Consider the following 25,688-nt stretch of genomic DNA (forward strand, 5'->3'; position numbering starts at 1 on the left):
TACTTTACATTCCTCTGCATTAAACTGATAACCATTACCTTTACCCATAGTGGCAGACTATTTAAATGATCTTTCCATCGCCATGATTAAATATTACTTTACAGAATTTTGCATCAACAGGAAACAATTGAGTGTTTCCTTTCAGGTTATTTCCTATATCATTTACGTTCAAACTAAACAGTGGTGCTCCTAGAACTGAACCTCGCAAAATACTACTAATCACCAGCTTTCGCCTGTAAACTGCTCATCCGTATATCCTTTCTAAAATCTGTTTAGAAGCCACACTCATATCCACATAATCATAGTTTTATCCATTCCCATTTATTCCAATTTTTGTAACATAGTTTCATGTGGTATTTGGTTAAATCCCTTTGCAAAATCCAATATACTCATCGTGCCGCCATTTCCTTTATCCAATGCAACTGTCACTCTATCATAAACGTTAGAAGATTACCAAGGCATGACCCACCCTTCCATTTCGCCACTAGGATGATATACCGTTATACAATATAATATTCTTATCCACCCATTCTTGAGTTCTCCTTTTCGACCAATATTTCGTGTATTTTTATCACCACTCCTGAGAAACTGATTGGTGTACAATTTGTTACTGCAGTCATAGAAAATTCATTATGCAAGGGAATTATTTTGCTCACTATGCACTTCCTTGGAACTCTGCTACAGTTGAAATTTAAATTAAGGGCCCTATTCAAAGGAATTGCCAGTTTCCTTGAACATTACCACAAAAGTGAGCTGATATCCCATGTAACCCACAGCTGTATTTACATTGAGATTCTGCAATAATTTCTAATTCATCCGCCTCTGTTCTACATAAGTTTCAGTAACAGCATTAACCTCACTAGGATGATATCCCCCTTGTAAAATGATCACTCGATAGCTCAAGGTTATATCTGCTTCTTTCACCCCATGACCATGAATACTTATAGAGATTATTCTTCTACTGTCCTTCTTCCTCTTACTAGGCAGATAACAAAAGAACTCTTTGGATGTTTTTTTTTGCCCACTTGACTTGTATCATCTCAAATCTGAATTTGCTTTCTTTACCATACTGGTTGCATTTCTTGCCTGACCCTTGTACTTTTCGTGAGTTCCCTGCTCACCTTTATATTTATATACCTGCTACAGCATTTTGTTTTTCTGAAGTTAATGCTTAATGATATTACTCATCTACATATGACTCCTACCTGATTAACCTGCCTTACTTTAGGTACACAATTTAATATAGCTCCCTCTAGCTTCTCCTAAACTATTTCCCACCACTACTAACAACCATCCTATGTAAGGTTTTATACCATGGCACAGCTTCAACTTCCTTCACAGCTTTTCATAATCACCTGCCTTGTAATTCCATATATACCCGTCTTGAAAGAATATTCCTCATGTTTGCAATCTGGTCACTTTTGCAAACAGGCAATGTGGTCATGGTTAACTCTTTTGATCCTATGACCAGGTCCAATACCCTCATATCCCAAGTTTCCTCCATCATATGTTGGTATGACCTCAAGTGATTTTCTTTCAATATGTGATTAAATTTTTTTTCCATCATGCCAGTAACCTTGCTTCCTTTCAATATATTTCTGCATAGTTGAAATCCCGCATCATAATTACTGGACTTGATTTATTGTACTAATTTGCTGATGCATGTCTTCCAGATCATCTGAACCCCCGCTGGCATATATTAGCAACCATTTGTATCGGTTGTCTTCATGTCCTTTATCTTACACCAGATTGCTTGAAATGAACATCCACCCTTCAACCTGTCTCCTGTTCTCTTATTCATATGCTCTGGTTAGCAGTACTTTCTTTATCTTATCTTATCTTATCTTCTCTGTCTTCTCTTAAAATACTAAACCCTTCTCATTCTATCCCTGCAACTATACCTTATGCTGTTAGCCACGGCTCACTAATACGATTAACTATAGGCGAGGTTGCCCTAACTAATGACAAAAATTCCTCCATCTTCAACGTAATATTTCTGGCATTTGTTTATAGAAACAGCAGCATCCCTTTAGGCCCCTACTTCTTTTCTTTCCAGAATTGACTACCCTGTTCAATACTTTTGTTTCAGAGACTTGATTCTGCACTTGTTGGTCTTTCTCACACTCACTTGCCTCATCGTTCCTTCACACACATTCATCTATGTCCATGCTAACTGCATCGATCCTACGTTTTCCTTAATTTGCTCTTCAGCATGCTTAGTTATCAAATCCGTCTCTAGACACCTGACACTAAAACCATTTAGATATAGTCTGTCGACTTCCCTCAAACATAGCTTCTAGGTCCACAAACTCTACGTTATTCCTTCTGCACAACGTGCGTATTAATATTTCCTATCACCGATCTCCTTCTCCTCAATTTGCTTTTATCTTAGTGTGGCAGGAGACTGAGAGACTTTACCTGCTCGCTATTTATTTTTGCATTCCATATTAGAGATAAATAAACCTCATTTTCATTAAGAGCTTTTGAAGAATTTATTTATTATTTGACCATAAGCTAAGGTTCTCTAATGATATGTAAAATGAAGACCATTGGATGTTCCATTCTCGTCGCCGACTAGTTGAATTCTTTGTAGGTTTTCATTCAGCCGACTGAGTTCAACTTTGAAACTGGAAATGTGATCTAAAAAAATCTCTTACCCTCCAATTTACTTTTTAAGCATCTAGGGCTATAAGGCCAGTATTCTGAATATCATTTGGTTGTGTTTTTTGGAATTGTCTGTTTTTGTGGAGTGAATGGCAAAATCTTTTCAGAAACAAGGAGGAAAAAACTTCGTTCTATAGGCCATTCCCTTTCCGATCGGCTAATTCGCTTTCAGATGAATAAGTCCGCCCAAAATGCATCGTTTTTTTTCCGACGGAATATTAATGCTCCTTGCTATCAGTACTTAAAAGAATCAGCTAACGTGTTTTATTCCTCTGTAGGCGATGCCGTTTTGTAACTTCTATCTAACTTTTGGAGACTGAGGGAGAATTTCCATCTCCACTATTAGCCAATTACACATAGCTGGTGCAAGACTATCACTAATTATACATGGCACCCGCGACGAAATGCGGCTGCCAAGTGCTACCATCTTTGTTCCTAATCTTTAACACACTGTGGTGTTTACTTTCCAATCTTTCCTAATCTTTAACACACTATTGTGTTTACTTTCTGAAAATAGTGTGGGTTCTAGGTTCGATATTTTTGTGTTTACGGGATGAAAAAACAAAAAAAAACGCTTACTCGTTCCAAAGATCGATTAACGAGGGAATCTGCCGAAAACTGGCTTAGTAAAAATTATTATATCCGTCGACTAGAATAGAACTTGCGCCATTCTTCCTTCAGGTGGGCTATCAACCACATATCAGCTTGTATATCAACCACAAAATCACGTTTTTTTTAAACAGTTGTCCCTTAGGTCTCCCTAAGGGACAACTGTTAAAAAAACACTGTAGATGTTATACGTTTTACTAACACCTTCATCAAAAATGAAAAGATAATGTGAAAAAGAAATTCATATTTATTTACAGGTCTAACGATTCATGCATTGATAACGGATAAGCAACATTAACTAATTAATTAACTAATTAATTAATTACCATAAAATAAAATTTTATAAGGATTTATACATTAGTGTATAGGCTACTGAGAAGCAGTCGTATCGATTCTTGACAATCTAATCGATATCGAATCGTATTGTACTAGGCTACCATAACGCAATCATATTGATTGGATTGGCAAGAATCGATACGACTGCTTCGCAGTAGCCTATAGACTAATGATAAATCCTTATAAAATTTTATTTTATGCTAATTAATTAATTATTTAGAGTGATTTAGAGTAATTAATTAATTACTCTAAAGTAATTAATTATTTAGAGTGACCATAAGGTGGCCAATAAGTGACTTGGGAGGTGGCTAAAGGAGTGGAATATACAATTAAGACAGGGTACATGTGGAATTATCGGGCTGGTAAGTATGACAAGCTTAGGTGTGTGTGCTCGGCTCAGTACCATGGCATGTAAAACTGCAAGGGTTGGATGTTGGTAGTGCATGGGAGGTGGTTAAGAACTGTTTGCAGGAGGCAATTGTTGACTGTATACCAAGAGTTCGAATAATAAATCAAGTAAGAGTTAAATGGATGAATAACTATTAAGCTTGAGCTGCAAAAAAAGAAACAATTGTGGAGGGAATTTAAGGAGAAAGGTGACCATCAGGCGCAGGAACAGTATAAATCTCAGGCCAGGATGGTAACAAGAGTGTTAAGAAAAGCAAAAGCAGATTACGAAAGAAAATTGGCCATGCAGGCTAAAGTGAATCCCAAACAGTTTTTTCAATATGTTGCAAGTAAAAGGAAAAATGCTCATGGTAGAATAATCTTAAAAAATGCTGAGGGTAGGGAGGTAACCGAATCAGTCGATATTGTGGAATTACTGAGCGAGCACTTTGCAAGAGTATATAGCGCCTCCGTAGCGCAATTGGAAGAACGACGGTACATTGCGCCCTTCGATTGGAATAGGCCTAAGTTCGATTCTCGTCGCGACGGGAGGAATCTTTATCTGGTCGATTTCAATCGAAGGTGAGTTAGCCGATCTCATATGGAGGTAGCAGGGTTTTTTCTCCCGGAAACTCGGGTTTTTCATCCCGCATACATACAAATCGGCCCTTCAGAACACACGCAATTTACAGACAAAAATTACTAGTTGTGGTGGTGTTGGAAGTGGGCGGTAGATGGCTTGATCGAGATGATTCGTAGTAGAGGTTAGGTGTAGTGACAGTTGTAGATGTCCTCCCACGATGAGTCTTCGGACTCCTTGGAGGTATCAGGAATAATAATAATAATAATAATAATAATAATAATAATAATAATAATAATAATAATAATATATCATCCAGGTGGTGACTTTGCAGGAATGGAAGAACCAACAGCTTATACTGGAATTGTGATGAATGAAGTAGAGGTAACTAGTCTATTACAGAACCTAAATGTCAATACAGCTGTCGGATTGGATGGCATACCAGTTCGTGTCGTACGTGAAGCGGCTAAAGAATTGTCAGTGCCCTTGACCATTTTGTTTAATTTGAGCCTCGGGTCTGGGTTAGTTCTGAGGGGGTGGAAAGAGGGGAAAATAGTTCCGCTGCACAAAGGTGGTTCCAAGGCTGCTGTTGAAAATTTCCGGCCAATCAGCATAACAGGAATTATTATCAAGGTCTTAGAGAAAATAGTCAAGAGAAAAATACAAGATAGGATAGAAGAAAATGGGATACTGTATCGGGGACAGCATGGTTTTGTTAAGAGTAGGTCATGCCTCATTAACTTGCTCACGTATTATAACACAGTGACGGCTGAACTGGATAAGGGTAATGGGTTTACAGTGATTCTACTAGAACTTGCTAAGGCCTTTGACAGGATACCACATGGAATTCTAATCAGTAAATTGCAGCATATGGGGATGGACATAGGGTTGGTGAGATGGATAGGAGGGTGGTTGACGGAGAGATATCAAAGAGTGGTTTACTGAGGAGTAGAATCCACAAGACAGCCTGTGACTAGTGGTGTGCCACAAGGATCTGTTCTTGGACCACTGCTGTTTAATTTGTTTATTAATGATATAGGAAAGGATCTGAGAGGAACAGTTCATTTGTTTGCGGATGATGCGAAGTTGGGTAGGGCAATAGTGAATGCAGATGACGTCAAAATTTTGCAGGATGATTTGGATAGATTGGAGGTCTGGGCTAAGGAGAATGGATGTCAATTTAATGTTGCAAAATGTAAGGTTATGCATTTCGATGTGAAAAGATTAACGACAGTTTAATGCATTGGTGGAACTGTGATCCAGGAAATTGATGAGGATGAGATTTAGGAGTGTTGGTGGATAAGGAATTGAAATTTAGGGGACACATTGCAAAAGTGGCCAAATCAGCTCATCAAATCACTTGGTTGCTGAAGAATACGTTGACAAGCAGAGACAAGCAGGAACCTCTGTATCGAGCCTTGATAAGACCCCATCTCGACTGCTGTGCCCAGATTTGGTTACCTAGGTTTCTTCTTGATGGGGAGGAGGTGGAGAGGATCCAGAGGCGAGTGACCAAGATGATAGCAGGTCTGTGGAATGAACCTAATGAGAACAGGTTGAGGATTTGTGTGTTGCAAAAATTGGTTGATAGGTGGAGGAGGGGAGATATGATTGAGACATTCAAATTACTGAAGGGTTTCTATAAAATTAATTCAGAAGATATTTTTGAGAACAGGGCTGATTGTGGGAGGACTAGGGGACATCCATGGAAACTGGGCAAAAGTGTGCTTAGTAAAGGTGTTAGAGCTGGGTTCATTACTTTTAGAGTAGTGAATGAGTGGAATGCGCTCCCTGAGTCTGTGGTGGATGCTGTGACAGTGAATGAGTTTAAGGCGAGGTATGATAGATACTGTATGAATGTTGAATAGTTGTGATGAATATGATTTGGGGCCTTTCTCGATGAGTCTAATGACTCCCTGGAGTTGCCCGTAATAATAGTAATAGTAATAATAATTAGTTAGTTAAATAAATGCATAAACGTTTGTTTACATTTCTCTCGATTGCAAATGGCCATGTACAGTCTGTAAGTATTTGTGTGCTAAGTTTTGATAAATTTTAACTTTTATAATAGATTTATGCATATGTACCCTCCCCTAGACATCTTTTTCGCGAATTGAATGAGTAAAAGAATCTGATTGAAAAATTAGAAGATTGGAGTAGGAGGATGAAGGGGAAGAAGCTGGTGACAGGAATTTTCTAAGTTTTTTAAATGGGCTCCAGCAGTTAACCAGTCTTTGACGCAGTCAATGCAGTTTCTTTAATAAATGTAGAAGAAAATGTATATTCCATGTCCTTTTTTTTTTTTTTTTTTTACTGCTGGTGGGCTGAAAGAGAATTGTCTGAGAGTCATTTTTGAAAGTAAGCGAATGTACCACAAGACGGCTCTATAGCATCAAACAACGTGTTGTGCATTTTTTGACGGTAATTAGGCTGTTTACGTATACGTATAGGTATATATGGGTGGAGGGTTTTTTTTTTATTTTATTTGTTAGTTTAAGGTGACTTGTGGAGATGATTGTTTTGTTGGCGATAAGAGTTTTTGGTTACGTTTGAATGGAGTAATGTGTGGCATGCGGATTGTTTCAGGCGTGGTCCGTATATAGTGGTCAGCTTTTTCGTGCAGCAATAAAAAAGTAGCCGAAATGGATAAAATTGAAACTTTTATTGAACATATACTTGCGGGCGATGCTGTTGAAGATGATGTTGGTGAAATTGTTGATTTTACTTTGGCAGATCAAGTAGAAGAACTTGGTGAGTGATTTTGATAGCATCCACCTTATTATGACTTTAATGGCATTTTATCAGTATTCTTAAATACTGATAATAAAGCGAGAAGTTAAATGTAATGCTCTTCATTGAACTTACCTTAGTGTACGATGATTCAGACATTTATTAATTATATATATTTGAAAATAAAGTGGAATAATTTCATCTGTCGTTTTCTGGTGATGAAACCCAAGTAACTGCATGGCTCGTATTATTTTTATGCTGATATTATACCATGTGGACTACTTGTTCTAATAGAGAGGAATATCAGTTATTTTCATGGTATTGTTCAGCTATGCATCAGGCATCTGTTATGCAGTAAGTTTGTCTTTTTCCCTTATTACAAGGGAAAAATAAAAATAAAGGGAAATGAATAGTGAGCTCAATATAATTTTTTTTCTTTATTCTTCATGGATTCAGAACACCTACCACTTTATAAGTCTGTCATATTACATCATATGTATATCAGACTACAATTTACATCCACTGAGGAAGTTGCTGTGTGTGAAACTGTTTTTAAAACTTATCATTCTTAAGTACTCCCAAAGGAAGAAGTCCTTTGGAAGTATAAAGCCCTGTTTGCTGCAAATATATGGAAAGCTACAACCCTCTCTAAACTAACAAACTGACAGAAAGCATGTCAGACTATACTATTAAAAAAAAAAAAAAAAAGTGAGATGCATATAAGAAACATTAAAAAAAAAAAAAAAAGACAATGAAAACACCATACAGCAAACAAAATGAAACACTCAACAATAATAAATATGTTAAAACAATAATAACACAAAGAAAAATATACAGGAGCAAATGTCACAGATAACATCACACCTGCTTATAAAATAACGAAATGGCAACTAATGTGATAAACTCAAGATGTTTGTTTTGTGCCAAGCAAGGAAAATGTCAGAAAAATCCTGAAGGTAAACATAACAAACCATCCCAAAAAAAGAAGAGAACCCTCCAAGAGTAAAACATTTGACACTAAGACAAACATTAACAGAAAGAAGACAAAAATGAAGACTGAGAAATGAAACGTTGCCAATGCCTACAACATGACTAATAGTAACAACACTGACAATAGGCTTGTAGTCCTAGTAGCTTCATATAGAATTCCAGAACAATCAGATCTTGGGTTATACAAACATCAAAAGAGGATAATAACTTTTTCAGACTGTTATTTACACATAATGTACTACCATAAGTTACAGCAGAAAAATAATATTACAGATATAAAATTAACATATAAAACACTAAATATATCAAAATAACACAAAAAAGTACCACAAACACTTTTTGCCAAGAACCGATAGTACACAACCAAACATCTCCAACGTGCTACCTTTCAAAGCAAATCTGACATAAAGACTTAAATTAACAATAATATCACTCTTTACGAAACAAAAACACCTACAGTAATACCAAAAATATATATATATCAGACACCAACAACACATTAGTAGATGCCCGTGGCCTTTGAAATCTGAACTTAATTATATATAATCTGCATTATCTCCCTCCTCATACACCCACGTCAGTACCAATAAAGCAATACCATTAATGCAGGAATCAAAAGTCAAATGCCTCTGGCTCTAGAAAGCCAACTTGTTTTAAAATCAATGAAACCACTTTTGGAAACCAAAAATAGCCACATCAGTACCAAGGAGCCAATACCAGAAATGTGGGTACCAAGAATTGAACACCACTGGCCTACATCACTTCAGAGTTAACCTAACCTTTTAAAGATCAGATTAACTCTCTGTGAAATTAAGATATTGCCGCTTCAAAAAAAAAAACTTTAAAATCAACATACACCACTTTACCACTAAGAATCACTTTAAAAAATACACCAGCTTCATGTAAAAAGTTAACAGCACCATTAAAAAAAAAAAAAAAAAAAAACTGCTGTAAACATAATGTAGCCAACCAGTTATGTGACATACTTAGGTTACACAGTTTTTATAATTGATGAATACTAATACCATAATTATAAATAACCTAACCATTTGTTCTATGAGCTTTGCTTGATAAATTTACCAATGATATTAAATTGTGAAGTTGAGGTTTGGTTAATTAACCAGAAACATCAGAACATTCATGAACCCAGCACTAATGTTCTATTTAATACTTTGAATGAAAACTCCCTTACTCATCTCCTTTTCATAAATTCTTTTCATAACTATGTGCATCACCTGAGTAGGAGTTGTGTTAATGGCATGTGGACAGAAAATGTATGACGATGATTATCCTGTTATGGAATGCTGTTTGGTGTTGGTTCTGAAAAGTAGCATTCATGGATAGTAATTATTTTCTACAAATTTAAATAATAAATGTTTCACTTTTTGTTCAAAACCTTTTGTATTATTTGAAATTATTGATTTGATTTGATTTTTTATAGTTTCACGAGGAATAGAATCATTGGTGTTAGCTGACTACAAACCAGTAGTGAAAAAATCAGTGACATATATTGTAGCAGCTGTATTAGTTAATGAGCAGAATGACGTACTTATGATGCAGGAAGCCAAAAGTTCATGTGCAGGAACATGGTACTTACCAGCTGGACGTGTTGAACCTGGAGAAGATATTGTGGTAATTCTTGTTTGTGTATTAAAAAGTGTGTGATTATTAATTCACCGATTGCAAAATTTGAAAAAAATTAAAAACTTAATCTTTGATTAGTTGTAATAAAAAATTAGTACCACTTAATATAAGTCACTTCTTTTCTGATATTATACAAATCTTTTAAGTTTATCAGATTTAGCATATGTACTGTGGTATGCAGGGCCGGATTTAGACTTGCTGAGGCCCTAAGCTATACAAAACCCAGAGACCCCCTACTGTTTTAAATTACATCAGCTGGTCTCAGAAAAATTTAAAATATATACGCCTTTTTAATATATGAAAATATATTGTCTTTTAATTTTTATTAAAAAAATAAAGTATGCGTTTACGAAATCACAGAAATAATTATATAATTAAAGGTTTTTAAAAACGACAAATACGGCTCATAGAACAGAAAGTTTTAAATTAAAATAGGAAAATAAAAAGTAAAAATTAAATTAATATAACAACATAATTGGTAGTATATAAAAAATTAATCTTTTATTCAGGTGAAAATTTGACAGTAGACATCACATAAAATTGTGTACCCAAAATTCCAAATAATACAGGTACATATATATATATATATAATAAATTAATATTGAAAATATAGAGTGGATAAATTGTTATAAGACAACAATATTTAATAGAAATAATTATATTATATAATCCTCTAAAAGGCTCTAAGATATAACTTAAAACATTTTCTTTCTTGATTTCCCAAAAGCAAAATCATTAATTATGTACATTAAATCATTAATCAAAAGATATGCTACGTAACTTATCGTTTTCTATACACATGATGCTAAGTGCAGACAATATTTCTTGAGATATAGTTGCTCTCAGTTCATTTTTTATTCTCTTTAGCTGTGAAAATGATCTTTCTCCTGAACAGTTTGTTACCATTAAACACAGGGATAGTCGTAATATTGCTTCCACATTAGGGAAAACTACAGACACTGCTTTGTGTTGAAAATGTTCTTTTTCAGGATAATTCTGCTTGACATACTCATGGAAGTGCCTCAGTTCACTTGTGAGATTAATATCAACATTGTGTGGATACTCTTTTATTAACGTATCTACTGCTTTTCATAGCTGTACCTCTGAAACTTCTAAATCAACTAAAAATGAAAATTTATTTGCAACATAATTGTAGACTGTTGCTTTTCTCATTAAATTAGCCTCAAGGATGTCCATGATATGAATGAAGGATTTCACTCGAAATTTGTCTCTTGGAGAAAGCTGTTCATTAGCATCAGGTGCAGCTCCATCATTGGCTTGTTTGTTTCTCATCGTCTTTCTTTTTACTGTAGACTTATATTCTACACCAGGCAATCTAGATTTAACTTCTTCAAAATCATCAAAATTTTCTTGAATGTTTTTAACATAGTGAGAAAGTGATTTGTACAGATTTGCACATATGGTAAGTGCAAATCTTTGGATCCTGGAGAGCCATACTGGTTTTGTGAAACTCTGGCAGCAAATTATTGCATAAATGTAGCATAAAAACAAACTCTAGTTCCTCCATTTTTTCCAGAAGAGTACCAGCTTCTAGTCTTGTTGCTCCCTTTTCATTCTTATCATCATAATGTGACTTAGAGCATCTATGATGGGCTTAACTCACATTTATGGCAGACACTGCTTTGACATTTGCTTTCCACCTAGTGTCAGACAGTCTTTTTAGTACTCTGGTATCTAAGTCTGTTTTCAAGAACGATAACATCACAGACCACCTCTTTGTAGAAGATGAAAAGAAAGTGTATATTTCTTGAACAACAGCAAAAAAGGTTTACTGCATCTAAACAGCAATCTACAGCAGCACAGCTGACAAGATTTAGTGAATGACCGGCACACGGAATATATATATATATATATATATCATGCTTGTTTAACTCAAGGATTTTTTGTTGCATTCCTTTATGTTTACCAGCCATATTCACTGCATTATCATATGACTGTCCTTGGCATTTGCTGAAATCAACTTTGCAGTCCTTAGATAATCCACCACCATATCTGCCATACATTCACCACTGTGATTTTCCAACTCTAGGAAAGTCAGAAAACGTTCAACGGGTAAACCATCACCAGGTGATACATACCTTACTATAACAGTTAGTTGATCCACATGGGAAAGATCTCGCATAGAGTCCACAGACAAACTGAAGTAACCTGCCTTTCTCAGATCATCCAAAATTGATTTTCTTACTTTATTAGACATAAAGATCATGTCTTTGATAAATATGAAGGAGACCCAGATCCTCTGTTTCCATGTTGTTTTATCTGATTGGAAAGAAATGGATCAAACTTAGCAATCAATTCTAACAAACCAAGGTAGTTGCCATTATTTCGCGATTCAAAAGGTTCATTGTCTCCCCTAAAAGCCAGACCACGTTCTGCTAATGTGCATATCACTGCAACAACACGCTCGAGCACATTCCTCCAATAAAGCTGTTTTTTTATTTGTTTTGCTAGTTCTGAGTCTAAAGTTTGACGACGCTTTCTTGTCAAGTATGTAAGCAAAGCTCTTCTATGATCTTCAGAGTGTTCATGACTTTGAATTACAATGGGATTTCGCCAGTCAGAAAATCCATCAGAAGCTAGTGCTGCAGTTGATGTTGAAAACAGTTTGCAGACAAAGCAATAAATACAACCTGTTGTTGATGAGTACACAAGCTATTCCTGATCGTATACTTCACCATTAACCTTCCTATTCTGAAAAAGACCTTTTGAACAATATCTAACCTGATTTTTGAACGAACGCTTAGAGTTTTCAAATGGACCGTTCCAGTGCTGACACTCTGGTGGACCTTTTAAGATCCAGTATGAGAGTTCATCCTGTGTGAGGACACCCCATTGACCAATATCACTGAGTTTCGTGAATTTTTTTTTTTTTTTTTTTTTTTTTTTGTTTCCTGTTAAAGATTCCTATAACTAAAATTGAACACTATATAATAATTCTTCAGGAAGAGAACACTTGACGCGTAAGCATTGCATCACATTTGCATTAATAGAATGAGTGTGGAGTCACAAATATGGACACCTTTGAACCCTTTGAAAAGATGCACAAATGGCACAGCAGGTTAAATTCTTAGTGTTCCAGTGGTTTAAAACCACCCAGAAGGCAAGGCAGGGTGTTCGCTGATACAATAGCATCCAGAAATCAGTGTTCTGATTGGTTATTGTGTCAACCAATTCAACTGAACATTGTAATTTGTCAAGAGTTGCTGTGTTTGTTTTCTGATTTTCATCTGTTTTGCATGCTTGCAAGTGTGAACTGACGTGCTTAGGATACTGATATAGACAAGTAATTTTCTCTAAATAATTTATAACTTTTTTTTACCCATATTTACAATGGGAAACAGTGCTGACGATTTACTGAATGTCCCATTTTCTGCCATCGCTTGTGCAAATTGTATGATTGTAGTCAAAGGAGGAAATCTTTGTCCTCCTCTTCCAAATTTACTATTATATTTAGATCTTGGAGTAATTCAAATATACACACCAAATGTGTATATTTGAATTACATTATTGTTTTATAATATATCTTAAATCAAACACATATCTCCCACTCTACAAAGATTTGGTTACAATTAATTGATAAATTAAAGTATTCAAAGTTATCCTACAATTAATTGCATTGTCCAATTAAGATGAGTGCTGATGTGAGTTATACTCTTAAAGCTTTCATACATCGATAAAAATGCAATCATACAATCAAATTGACGTGAATTTTGAAGCGCAGGTTGCATAGGCCACACAACAGCACACTTACCCGAAATGGGCACGCAATGCCACTGCAAACATGGAACTACTTCGAGCCACTTCAGGCCTCCAATAAGTGGGGCAGTGGTCTTACACCTGGCGATGAAATTCATCTTCCACCTCAAGATAATCACAAACATCCATGCCCATGCTGGTGATTAGAACTGGCAACCTGTTGGTTGGAGAGTGGGTACACTAACCACTCAGCCAACCAGGTGGGCAGCCTTGACCAACCTGTATAAAAAAGTGTTTAGTAAAAATTTTAACTTATGGATATGAGAACTCGGTTAGAAATAAAACACTCGACCAAACACTAGAAACCACAGATAGGAGATTTCTGAAAGATTACAGTGGTGAACAGATAGCATCAATGGCAGTATCTTATTAAAAATGAGGATGTTAGGAAAGAACTTAACGTCGTTACTATTCAGGAATGTGTTAGCAGAACTAATCTCAGGTGGTATGTCACTTAATTAAATAGAATGGGAGAGGAAAGATTAGTAAAACAAGTGTTATTTGTAAGGTGATGAATGTTGGCAGAAAAAATATCCAGAGGAAGACAAAGATGTAGGTGGATTGATAAGTAAAAAAATGCCTTAGAAGACAGAAATATCAGATCTGATAATGTTGGAGTCCTGACAGATAACAGATTAATTTGAAGGAAATGTGTCGATTGGAAGTTAGTAATGATGTAACTTTTCACGTAGTTCTATTACTATATCCTGTACAACCCCCCCTCCCCCAAAGGTACATGTCAGGAATTTGATGATGATAATCTTTGTACACCATTAGTGGACATAATTCTGAGCACTTTTCAGTTTGTCCTATGTGTTATGTTTTCCATGTATGTTTTCTTTCTTTTGTTCTAATAATAATTTTTATTGAAAATTCATGATCTAGGGGTGCTTAAGGGTCAAAGCTGTATAACTGTGAGACCTCTGTGTGTAGCCTTTTAAGGAATGCAGTGAACCGACTGGGGCTTCTGACCTAATTTGAAAGGAGACAAAATGGTTATGAGAGAGGATTTGAAGGAATTGCTTGAGGTAGCAAAAGAGAAGAGTGAGAAAGTTAGGATGGTGAGTCTGTTTCCACGGTATGACAGTGAAGAGTATAGAAGGAGAGCCATAATTGCTAATGACATTATGAGTGAATTATGCAGGATGTGTGGAGTGAGTTCGATGGGCGAAAGGATTTATATAAGATGGATGGTTTACATTTGAATGGATTTGGTGTACGGAGACTTGAAAAGGTGTTGAATGTAGTGGAAGTGGATGTGCAGAATCAGGGAAACTAGAGTTATTAAGGGAGGGGGAGGAAGTAGATATGCAGACTTCAGGGAGACAGTTGAGTGTATGAATGTGTAATATGCCCGAGCGAGTACGAAAGACAACAAATCAGAATGGGATAGTTAGTATAAGGCATCAAAATAGGGATGGGACAAATGGGCTTCTGCATTTCATGTATACTAATGCCAGAAGTATTAGTAACAAGAAGGAAGAATTTTTGGCCTTGGTTGGCACTTCCAGACTACAGGTTATTGGCATTAGTGAAACATGGCTGACAGAAAATGATATAGCTAGTGGGATTGAATGTGAGGGGTATGGTGTGTTCAGGAGTGACAGCAAGAATGAAATGGGGGGAGGAGTGTTATTGATGATAGCTGATGAGCTACAGCCAAGGAGAATAGAAGTGGAACTGCAGGATAGAGAAAAGAGCACATTTGAGGCTATTTGGTGTGAGATTGAAACTAGCCGAACAAAATATACAGTTTGGGTGCTGCTATGGACCAAGTGATAGAATAGATGGTGAAGATAGTATGCATAAGCAAATAGAAGAAACGAGTGGAAGAAGGGTAATTATTATAGGAGATTTCAACTATGGTAACATTGATTGGAAGGAGGAGAGGACACAAAGGAAGGAATTGGATTTTATGCAGTTATTAAGGGATAACTATCTGCGACGTGAGAGTGATCATAGGGTCTTGACTTGGGAGGTGGCTAAAGGTGTGGAATTTACAATTAAGACAGGGTACATGTGGAATTATCGGGCTGGTAAGTATGACAAGCTTAGGAGTTTGATTGGTTCAGTGCCATGGCATGTACAACTGCAAGGGCTAGATGTTGATAGTGCATGGGAAGCAGTGAAGAAGTGTTTCATTAGGCAATGGCTGACTGTATACCTAGAGTCCGAATAATAAATCAAGTTGGGATTAAATGGATGAATAACACCATTAAGCTAGAGCTGCAAAAAAAAAAACAACTATGGAGGTAATTTAAGGAGAAAGGTGAACTGCAGGCACATGAATGGTATAAAGTGCAAGCCAGAAGGGTAACAAGTGTGGTAAGAAAAGCAAAACACGGATTATGAAAGAACATTAGCCATGCAGGCTAAAGAGAATCCCAAACAGTGTTTTCGATATGTTGCAAGTAAAAGAAAAAATGTATATGGCAGAATTATTTTAAAGAATGCCGATGGTAGGGAACTAACAGAATCAGTTGATATAGTTGAGTTACTGAGCGAGCACTTTGCAAGAGTATATCATCAAGGTGGTGCCATTGCAGGAATGAATGAACCAATAGATTATACAGGAATTGTGGTGAATGAAGTGGACGTGAATAGTCTATTACAAAACCTCGATGTCAACACATCTGTGGGATTGGATGGTATACCAGATCGTGTTGTACGTGAAGCGGCTAAAGAATTGTCAGTGCCCTTGACGATTTTGTTTGATTTGAGTCTCAGTTCTGGGTTAATTCCGAGGGGGTGGAAAGAGGGGAAAATAGTTCTACTGCATAAAGGAGGTTCCAAGACTGCTGTTGTAAATTACAGACCGATTAGCATCCGACTTGACAGGAATCGCTGTCAAGGTCTTGGAGAAATTAGTCAAGAGAAAAATACCGAATTGGATAGATGAAAATAGGGTACTATATGGGGGACAACATGGTTTTGTGAAGGGTAGATCATGCCTGAGTAACTTGCTCACGTTTTATAACACTGTGACGGCTGAACTGGATAAGGGTAATGGGTTTACAGTGATTCTACTGGATCTTGCTAAAGCCTTTGACAGAATACCATATGGGATTCTAATCATTAAACTGCAGCATATGAGGATGGATATAGGGTTGGTGAGATGGATATAGGGTTGGTGAGATGGATAGGAGGGTGGTTGATGGAGAGATATCAGAGAGTGGTTTATTCAGGAGTAGAGTCCAAAAGACGGCCTGTGACCAGTGGTGTGGCGCAGGGTTCTGTTCTTGGACCACTACTTTTCAATTTGTTCATTAACGATATAGGAAAGGATCTGAGAGGAAGTGTTCACTTATTTGCTGATGATGCAAAGTTGGGTAGAGAAATAGTGAGAGCACAGGATGTCAAAATTTTGCACGATGATTTGGATAGTTTGGAGGACCGGGCTAAAGAAAATGGATGTCAATTTAATGTGGCAAAGTGTAAGGTTATGCATTTTGGGGTTAAAAGATTAGCAGCAGTATATCACATTGGTGGAACCGTACTCCAGGAGATTGAGGAAGCTAGGGATTTGGGAGTGTTGGTGGATAGAGAGTTGAAGTTTAAGGGGGCAAAAGTGGCTAAATCAGCTCATCAAATCACTTGGTTGCTGAAAAATACTTTAACAAGCAGAGACAAACAAGTTATTGTTCCTCTGTATCGAGCCTTGATAAGACCCCATCTGGACTACTGTGACCAGATATGGACGCCAGGGTTTCTTCTTGATGGGGAAGAGGTGGAGAGGATCCATAGACGAGTGACCAAGATGATTGCAGGTCTATGGAATGAACCTCATGTGAACAGGTTGAAGATTTGTGGGTTGCAGAAATTGGTTGATAGATGGAAAAGGGGTGATACGATTGAGACATTCAAATTACTGAAGGGTTTCTATAAAATTAATTCAGAAGATATTTTTGAGAATAGTACTGGTGGTGGGAGGAGTAGGGGGCCATACATGGAAGCTGGGCAAGAATGTTGTTAGCAAGGGTGTTAGAGCTAGGTTTTTTAGTTGGAGAGTGGTGAATGAGTGCAATAAGCTGCCATGACTGTGAATGAGTTCAAGGCGAGGTATGATAGATACTGTGTGAATGTCGAATAGTTGTTCTTGACATGATGTTAGGGCCTCCCTCGATGAGTCTGTCAACTCCCTGGAGTTGCCCGTAATAATAATAATGTTCAATCATTACCTTCTTTTGGTATGCTGTTAGGTATCTACCTGGATACTGAATGTATGAGAATGTTCTGACAATTCAGTATTATCATCATCATCTTCAAATTCCTGATATGTACCCTCAAGGGGTGTACAGGATATGATAGTACTACATGAAAAATTTACATCATTACTAACTTCCTATCTACAATTTTCCTCCAAATCAGTCTGTTACTTGTCAAGACTCCAACATTATCAGATCTTATATTTCTATCGTCTAAGGTACTTTGTACCTTAGACGATAGAAATATAAGTATCAATCCACCTATATCTTGGTCTTCCTCTGTGTTATTTTCCTGCCAACTTGGCAGAGAACACTTCTTTTGCTAAACTTTCCTCGCCCATTCTGTTTAAGTGACCATACCACCTGAGATTAGCTCTGCAAATGCATTCCTGGATGTCGACAATGTCAAGTTCTTTCCTAATATCCTCGTTTTTAATACGATATTGCCACTGATGACATCTGTTCACGCCTTTTGTCTTTCTCAGGACTCTCATATTTGAGGTGTCTAGTCTTTGGTCAAGTGTTTTACTTCTGACCCAGCTCTCAGATCCATAAGTTAAAACTGGTTTGAACACTGTCTTGTATATAGCTAATTTAGTTTTTTGGCTAATTTCTCTCTTATTCCATATGAATTTATTCAGTTTACTTCCTACCATACCAGCTTTGTTGATTCTGTTGTCTATTTCCATGTTTAATTTACCATCTTCACTAAAAATTGTGCCTGAATAGATGAAATGTTTTACTTGTTCCACAGGTTTCCCGTTCACAAAGCAGTTGACATTTTCAACAATTCTACCTATTTTCATTGTCTTTGTCTTTTTAATGCTGACCTTCATACCATATCTAGTAGAATAGGCATTCAATTTAGTCAGGGAATCTTGCAAACTTGTAGTGGATTTATTTAGAAGTATGTCGTCGTCTGCATAAAGCAACAAGCTAATATTAGCATCTCAAATTATGATATCATGTTTAATACCACTTTCCTTCATATTGTGATCCATATAGATAATAACAGAGGGGATAATGTACATCCTTGTCTCACACCAGATTTAACGTTAAACCATCTTCCTGTACTTCCTTCAATTCTAACTGCTGACTTACAATCCAAATAAAGACTAAGTATTGCTTGATATAATGCCCCATTGACACCATATAACTGTAGTGTAATGAATAGCTTCTCTCTTGGCACCTTGTCATATGCCTTTTCCAGATCGACAAAACTTAAATACGGATCATTGTTATATTCCCATGCTTTCTAAACTATTTGTCGTTAAGTGAAGATCTGATCCTGACAGCCTCTATTTGGCCTGAATCCAGCTTGTTCTTCACCAAGCTTTTCTTCTGCAATTCTTCTCAACCGTTTCTCAAGTATACTTGCATAGATCTTGCCAGGAACACACAGTAGGGAAATACTTCTGTAATTCTCACATTCAGTTTTATTTCCCTTTTTATATATGGGTACTATGAGAGCTCTACTCCAATCATCGGGAATTCGTCCCACTGTCCAGGCTTTCTGAGCTATGCAGTGCAGCCACTGTAAGACATTTATATCACCATACTTCAGCATTTCTGGTCGAATATCATCTATTCCTGCTGCCCTTTCACATTTCAAGCCTTTGATGGCGTTTTCTACTTCAAGTATGGATACGCATTCCTGACTGTATGCCTGTTGAGTGTTTTTTACCACTGTGCTATCACTGCTTGTTTCATTTAGCAATGTTTCGAAGTAATTACTCCATACTTGAAGGATATCTTTTTTTTTCTCCCTCTTTTCATGTCACCTTTATCATCTCTAATTCCTTTTACAGCACTCTTTCCTCCATTTCTAAGCTTCAACAACCTCCAAAATATCTTACCACCTTCTTGATATTTATTTTCTATGTTCTTGCCATAGTCCTCCTATGACTTTTGTTTAGCTAGTTTTACAGTTTTTCGCTTTCTTACATTTGTCTCTGTATTCTCTAAGAGCAAAAGCTTACTTATTTGCCAGGAACTTTTGATATGCTTTCTTCTTTTCCTTCACTGCCTCTTTTACTTCCTGTGTCCACCAGGGAGTTCTGATTTTTTTATCCTTACAGACAACCTCACCACATGCTTCTCTGGCAGAATCAATCAATGTTTTCTTCAGAGTTTGCCACTGAATCTCCAAGGTTTGATTCCTGTTCTCAACCTCTTTCATTTTTTCTTCAATAATCTTTGTGTATTTTAGTCTACAGTTCACATCTGAGAGCTGCTCAACTTTTATTCGCTTTAAAACTTTCTTACATGTTATTCTTTTCAATATGAAATTCAATTTTATCCTGCTCAAGACTAAATAGTGATCACTTCCAATTTCAAATCCTCTGTACACTCTGGTGTCCTGCACCAAGGAGAAAACATCACTATCAACAATAATATAGTCAGTGAGACTTTTCTTATTCCTAGCCTCTTCTCTCCATGTGATTTTGTGCACATTTTTATGTTGGAACATGGTGTTAGTAATAACTAGTCCATGTCCTGAGCAGAAATCCAACAGGTATTTGCCATTATTTATTATTAGCTTTGCTCTTTTCTTCAAATTTTCCCAAAATATTTTTGTATGTCTGACAATCATTTCCTACTCTGCTATTTAGATCCTCAACAAGGACCAACTTTTCCTTTTTCATTGTGTCAGTTGTTTTTTCTAAATCATCAAAAAATTCCTCCACTTCTACCTTAGTAGAACCTTCTGTGGGACCATAGGCACAAATAAGTCTCATTGTCCAATTCCCCATTCTGATATTAGCCCACATCACTCTACTTGAGACTGCCTGCCATTCAAGAAGATTGGCCTCGTATTTAGTGTTGAATACAATGGCTACTCCTTCTTTTCCTTGATTGTGATTAAGCTGACCAAATTGTGGCTTAAACCACAATGTAAAATGATAGTTGAACGTGACAGACTTACATGCTGACTGTAGCATCTCCTGGTTAAACGAACCATGGGAAACAGTGCAATGTCAGTTACTGGAACGAATCTCAAAACACATCCCAACTCAACATCAGCAGAATTCAAGATCGGTACTGTCAATGTAAGAAGCATGAATGAAAAAGAAATGGAACTAGCAGAATTGGATAAGTACCAGATCAACATAATAGGCCTGACTGAAACAATGAAGACAAACACAGATTTAAACTTTCTAAGCAACAAATACAAAATGTTATATTCACAATAACAATCAGGGAAAAAGAGTAGCTATTGCTATTCATGGCAAGCACTGTCAATTAGAGTGATCTTGGCAAATATCAGAATAGAGAACTGGACAATGAGAATTATTTGTGCCTATGGCCCCACAAGAGGTTTTTATTAAGAAAGAAAGGAGGAATTAGAGAAGACAGCTGATACAGAAAAGGAAAAGCTGGTTCTTGTTGGAGATCTAAATAGAGAGTAAGAAATAATTACCAGATATACATAAATATTTTGGGAAAATTTGGAGAAAAGAAATCTAATAATAATTGCTGTTACGTCTCTGTATTTTTGTTTCCTTATTAGAGTATGTATTTAAGTATGATCCAAATTGATCCAGTCTTCTCTATATCCTTCTACCTTAATTTTATATCTTTCTCCTTAATATATAACTCGGTTTGGCTCCTAGAGATATTTCCTCTTCATAAACTGGCAAATTTATATTTTAACTGCACCAGCCAGCTTCCTATAACAAGAATATAATTCAGGCTCAGGGAAATATTCCTAGGTTTTAGGCATATACATTAATCTATAATAAATTTAGTTTAATCCTTTATCCAAGTGTGAGCAAACAAAGTTTGCACCTGAAAGTATCTTCAGGACTGGGGTAAGGTAGTACAACACTGGGAAACTCGTTGCAAAGGTGGAGCAAGCTAATATTATAGACTATAGCAAGCTATAGTCTAACCAAGTGAAAAATAAACTTTCAATACGTTAATCTAGAATTCACACGAGTATATAGATCTCGGTACCTTGCAGTCGTGACTTAAGATCTAATCACAATTATATAATTATCTAAACTCCTTCCTGCTATTTGGTTCTATTTTCACAAGTGGTAGTTTGACACCTTGAATTCAGGCAAGACTCAGGTTCAAGTAACAAAACATGTTTATTAATGCTAAAAGACAGGTACATTAAATCTTGTATTAAGTTATCAAAACTTCTGAATTGCTAGCTAAGTGAATGTCTTATGCTAAGCTATACAAACTCTTCGATGCTAATCTAACCTTCTTACATAAATAAACTGACATGCAAAATCATGTAATACAAATGGATAATTAAACAATGTCACACTCAAGTCGAGTTCCTTTATTCACATTTGCTTTAAATAGATATTTCACAACTCATTTCTCTCTTAGTTAAATTTACTCAAATAACAAAGGTTTTCACTACTTCAGTCATATACATTAGAGATTTTATCCTATACAATTCTTTGTCTAATAGAATTAGCTGTATTAATTACTCTATCCTGTCAAAGTTCTCTAAAATGTCCTCAGTCTTGCTTTATCAAGACACAAATTCTACCATCAAACAATCTCAAATTATTAAACAAAAGGATCTTTACTTTACCAGTCCCTCCGAAGGTCTGTTAGCTGCCACGTGTTGCTCAGGTCATCCTTCGTCTTGGCTGGTTCTGGGTCAGGTCTCGTGATTGAGTTGTTGCGTTCTCTGCTACTGGACACAAATCAAGAAATGGCTGGAACTATGAGCCTTCTCCGCTCGCTCAGGTGGGTCATTCAGTGTTTGGCATTGTTCTGCATGAGCTGTTGATTCTTGTATGGGTCTCCGTGGAATACCTCTCAGCGCAAGTCATGAATACGGCCAGCTGTCCGTCGACATAGCACCCTCGGCTTGTGCTATCTCCGATCACTCGTCGAGAGTCCTCGATCTCCAAAATCCCCGAAGAAACAAGAAAAAAGCTAGAGTTTGGTGTGTATTGCCTTAAACACTCTTTCTCAGTGCCCTCTTTTTCTGTATTGTTTTTTTGCACGATCCATAACTTACATTGCCCTTAGGTTGATCCCTTGCTTTCCCTCCTTGCTATTAGGTGTTGTTTTCGAGGAAAGGCACTTACATCAGCCGTCCCCATAAGCTACTGCCTTCGGCGTTATGACAGGCACTTGCGGCTTAGACGTGACCGTTGATCCTATTAGCCATTTCTTACCCAGTGACGTAAGATTTTTTTGATAGCTTAATAATACATAAATTAAGCCATTATTCCTTTACATGAAATGCTAATCTGACATAATTCTTGATTTTGGCTTTCCGTTTGACAATAAATAATTCCAATACATTACACATACTGATATATACTTTCACATACAACAACTTAGGTGTTTCTCACCTTCTGCTGGTAAGCAGGTATTATGCAAATTTCTTTGTTATTTTGTGAAGTTTACATGTTAGATCCTGAATGAATAACTTGTCAAGAAGTTCTCCATTCAATATCTAACAATGGGAATGCCTGCTGGATTTCTGTTCGGGACATGGATTAGTTATTATTGACATCATGTTCCAACATAAAAATGTGCACAAATTCACATGGAGAGAAGATGTAAGAAATAAGAAAAGTCTTGTTAACTATATTATGGTTGATAGGGATGTTTTCCCACTAGTGCAGGACATGAGTGGATATAGAGGATTTGAAATATGAAATGATCACTATTTAGTTTTGAACAGCATAAAATGGAATTCCATATTGAAAAGAAGAGTATAAAATTTTAAAACAAATCAAAATTGTACAACTTTCAGAATTTAGACTCAAATACACAATTATCATTCGCGAAAAAATGAAAGAGGTGAAAACAAGAACCAAATCTTGGCGAATCACTTGCAATGCCTGAAGAAAACACTGATTGATTTAGCCAGAGAAGCATGTGGTGAAGTTGTCTGTAAGGAGAGATGTCCAGCATGGTAATCTTTCATGCTGGACTCTGGATGTTACACAGGCAATCAAAGAAAAAGAAGAAAGCATATTGAAAGTTCCTGGCAAGTAAGTCAGCTTGTGCACTTGAGAATAAGTGAAGATAACTCTGACTGAATAAATGTAAATAAAGAGAAGCACAGCACTAGCACTATAAAGCCACCTGAACAAAAGTCATGGGAAGACTTGGTAAGAACATAGAAAGTAAATATAGGAAGGTGACAGAATACTCTAGAGCCTATTGAAAAATCTTAGAAATGAAGGAAAAAGTACTGTAAAAATAATCAAAGATGATAATTGTGACACAAACCAAAGATGTATTATGCATACATTGGCAAATTAGAACATAGAAAGTAAATATAGGAAGGTGACAGAATACTCTAGAGCCTATTGAAAAATCTTAGAAATGAAGGAAAAAGTACTGTAAAAATAATCAAAGATGATAATTGTGACACAAACCAAAGATGTATTATGCATACATTGGCAAATTAGAACAATGCGTGTGGGTCAAGTGATAATATGAAATGGAATTTATACACATACTACTAAGCGATAATTACTTGACAGCATTTGATGGAAGGGACTAGCGGTGTGAGAGTATTGCACGGTTATAGGGTCACAAGAGCTATCCGTAACCAAGGTGACCACATTGCCTCCGATTGGCAAAAGTGACCATGCAGTCTTGACTTGGGAGATTGTAAAACATGAGAATATTTTGTCAGTGGGGTATATGTGGAACTACAAGGCAGGTGATTATGAGAAGCTCAGGAGAAAGCTTAAATCTGTGCCATGGCATAAAAGACTGAGGGTTAATTAGGTAGGAATTAGATGGATGAGTAATATCATTAATCATGAGCTGCAGAAAAAGAGAATGCTCTGTAGGATGTATATGTAGAACAGTGACCAGCAAACTCATGAACAGTACAAGGATCAGGCAAGAAAGGTGACCAGCATGGCAAGGAAGGCAAAATCAGATTACAAGAAGAATCTAGCTGAGCAGGCCAAAGGAAATCCCAAAGAGTTCTTTCGTTACATGGCAAGTAAGAAGAATGAATGTGGAAGATTAACCTTAATTAGTGCTGATGGTGACAAGGTGACATAGTTGAGTTACTGAGTGACCACTTTACTAGGGTATATCGTTTATGTGAGGTTACTGCTGTAACAGACTGATGCAGATACTGAGGTGGATGAATTGGAGGTTCTTAGGGTATTGCGAAATCTCAATGCAAGTACAGTTGTGTGAATAAATGGGATATCAGCTTGAGTTTTCAAGAATGTGCAAGGGAACTTGCAATGCCTCTGACTAGGCTCTAATTTAAGTCTCAGCTCTGTTAGAATTTCAAGGAAGTGGAACGAGGACAAAATAATTTCCTTGGATAAGGGAAGGTTCTGTGACTGCAGTATCTCAGGAGTGGCAGGAAAAATTGATCAAAAGGAGAATTCAAGATTGGATGGATAAGAATACAGTCATCACTTGACTTACGTCTGAGTTCCATTCTATCCGGCAGGACGTAAGTTGATACATTAAATCAACTGAGTTATACGGGTTAGGGACTTAACCGTAATAAGTATACTGTCATTTTAATTTTTAAACCTTATTATAAAACTGTACTGTGTGTTACTGCCACTATAAAACAGGAGAATAATCACCCAAATCTTTCTCCACAATCACATCTTCATTACCTTCCCTGTGTGAATGATCAGGCTGTGGCTCTTCTGGTGTAACCTTTGTTTTTTTGATGAAAATGACCAATGTGCTTTGCTTATTCATCTTCTTTTCATCATAAGTTTGTTCATAGCAAGCAAATGCATCATGTACTTTCGTTTCTATTATTAAGTAGCATTCAACATTGGGGT

General features: G+C 36.5%; 1 protein-coding gene across 1 annotated transcript in view; it reads left to right on the forward strand.

The window, feature by feature from the left end:
- The first annotated feature begins 7,104 nt into the window (after positions 1-7,104).
- LOC150096251 (8-oxo-dGDP phosphatase NUDT18-like) overlaps positions 7,105-25,688 on the forward strand; it is a 69,277-nt gene continuing 50,693 nt past the window's right edge. Inside the window, exons 1-2 of the mRNA XM_090409320.1 lie at positions 7,105-7,327; positions 9,738-9,928. Coding sequence (XP_090265446.1) covers positions 7,219-7,327; positions 9,738-9,928 — 300 coding nt within the window. The 5' untranslated portion in view covers positions 7,105-7,218. The remainder of the gene's footprint in view (positions 7,328-9,737; positions 9,929-25,688) is intronic.

Source organism: Typopeltis vanoorti, chromosome 19 (assembly GCF_054136105.1).
Source record: "Typopeltis vanoorti isolate ZY-2024b chromosome 19, IOZ_Tvanoo_1.0, whole genome shotgun sequence".
NCBI lineage: Eukaryota > Metazoa > Arthropoda > Arachnida > Uropygi > Thelyphonidae > Typopeltis > Typopeltis vanoorti.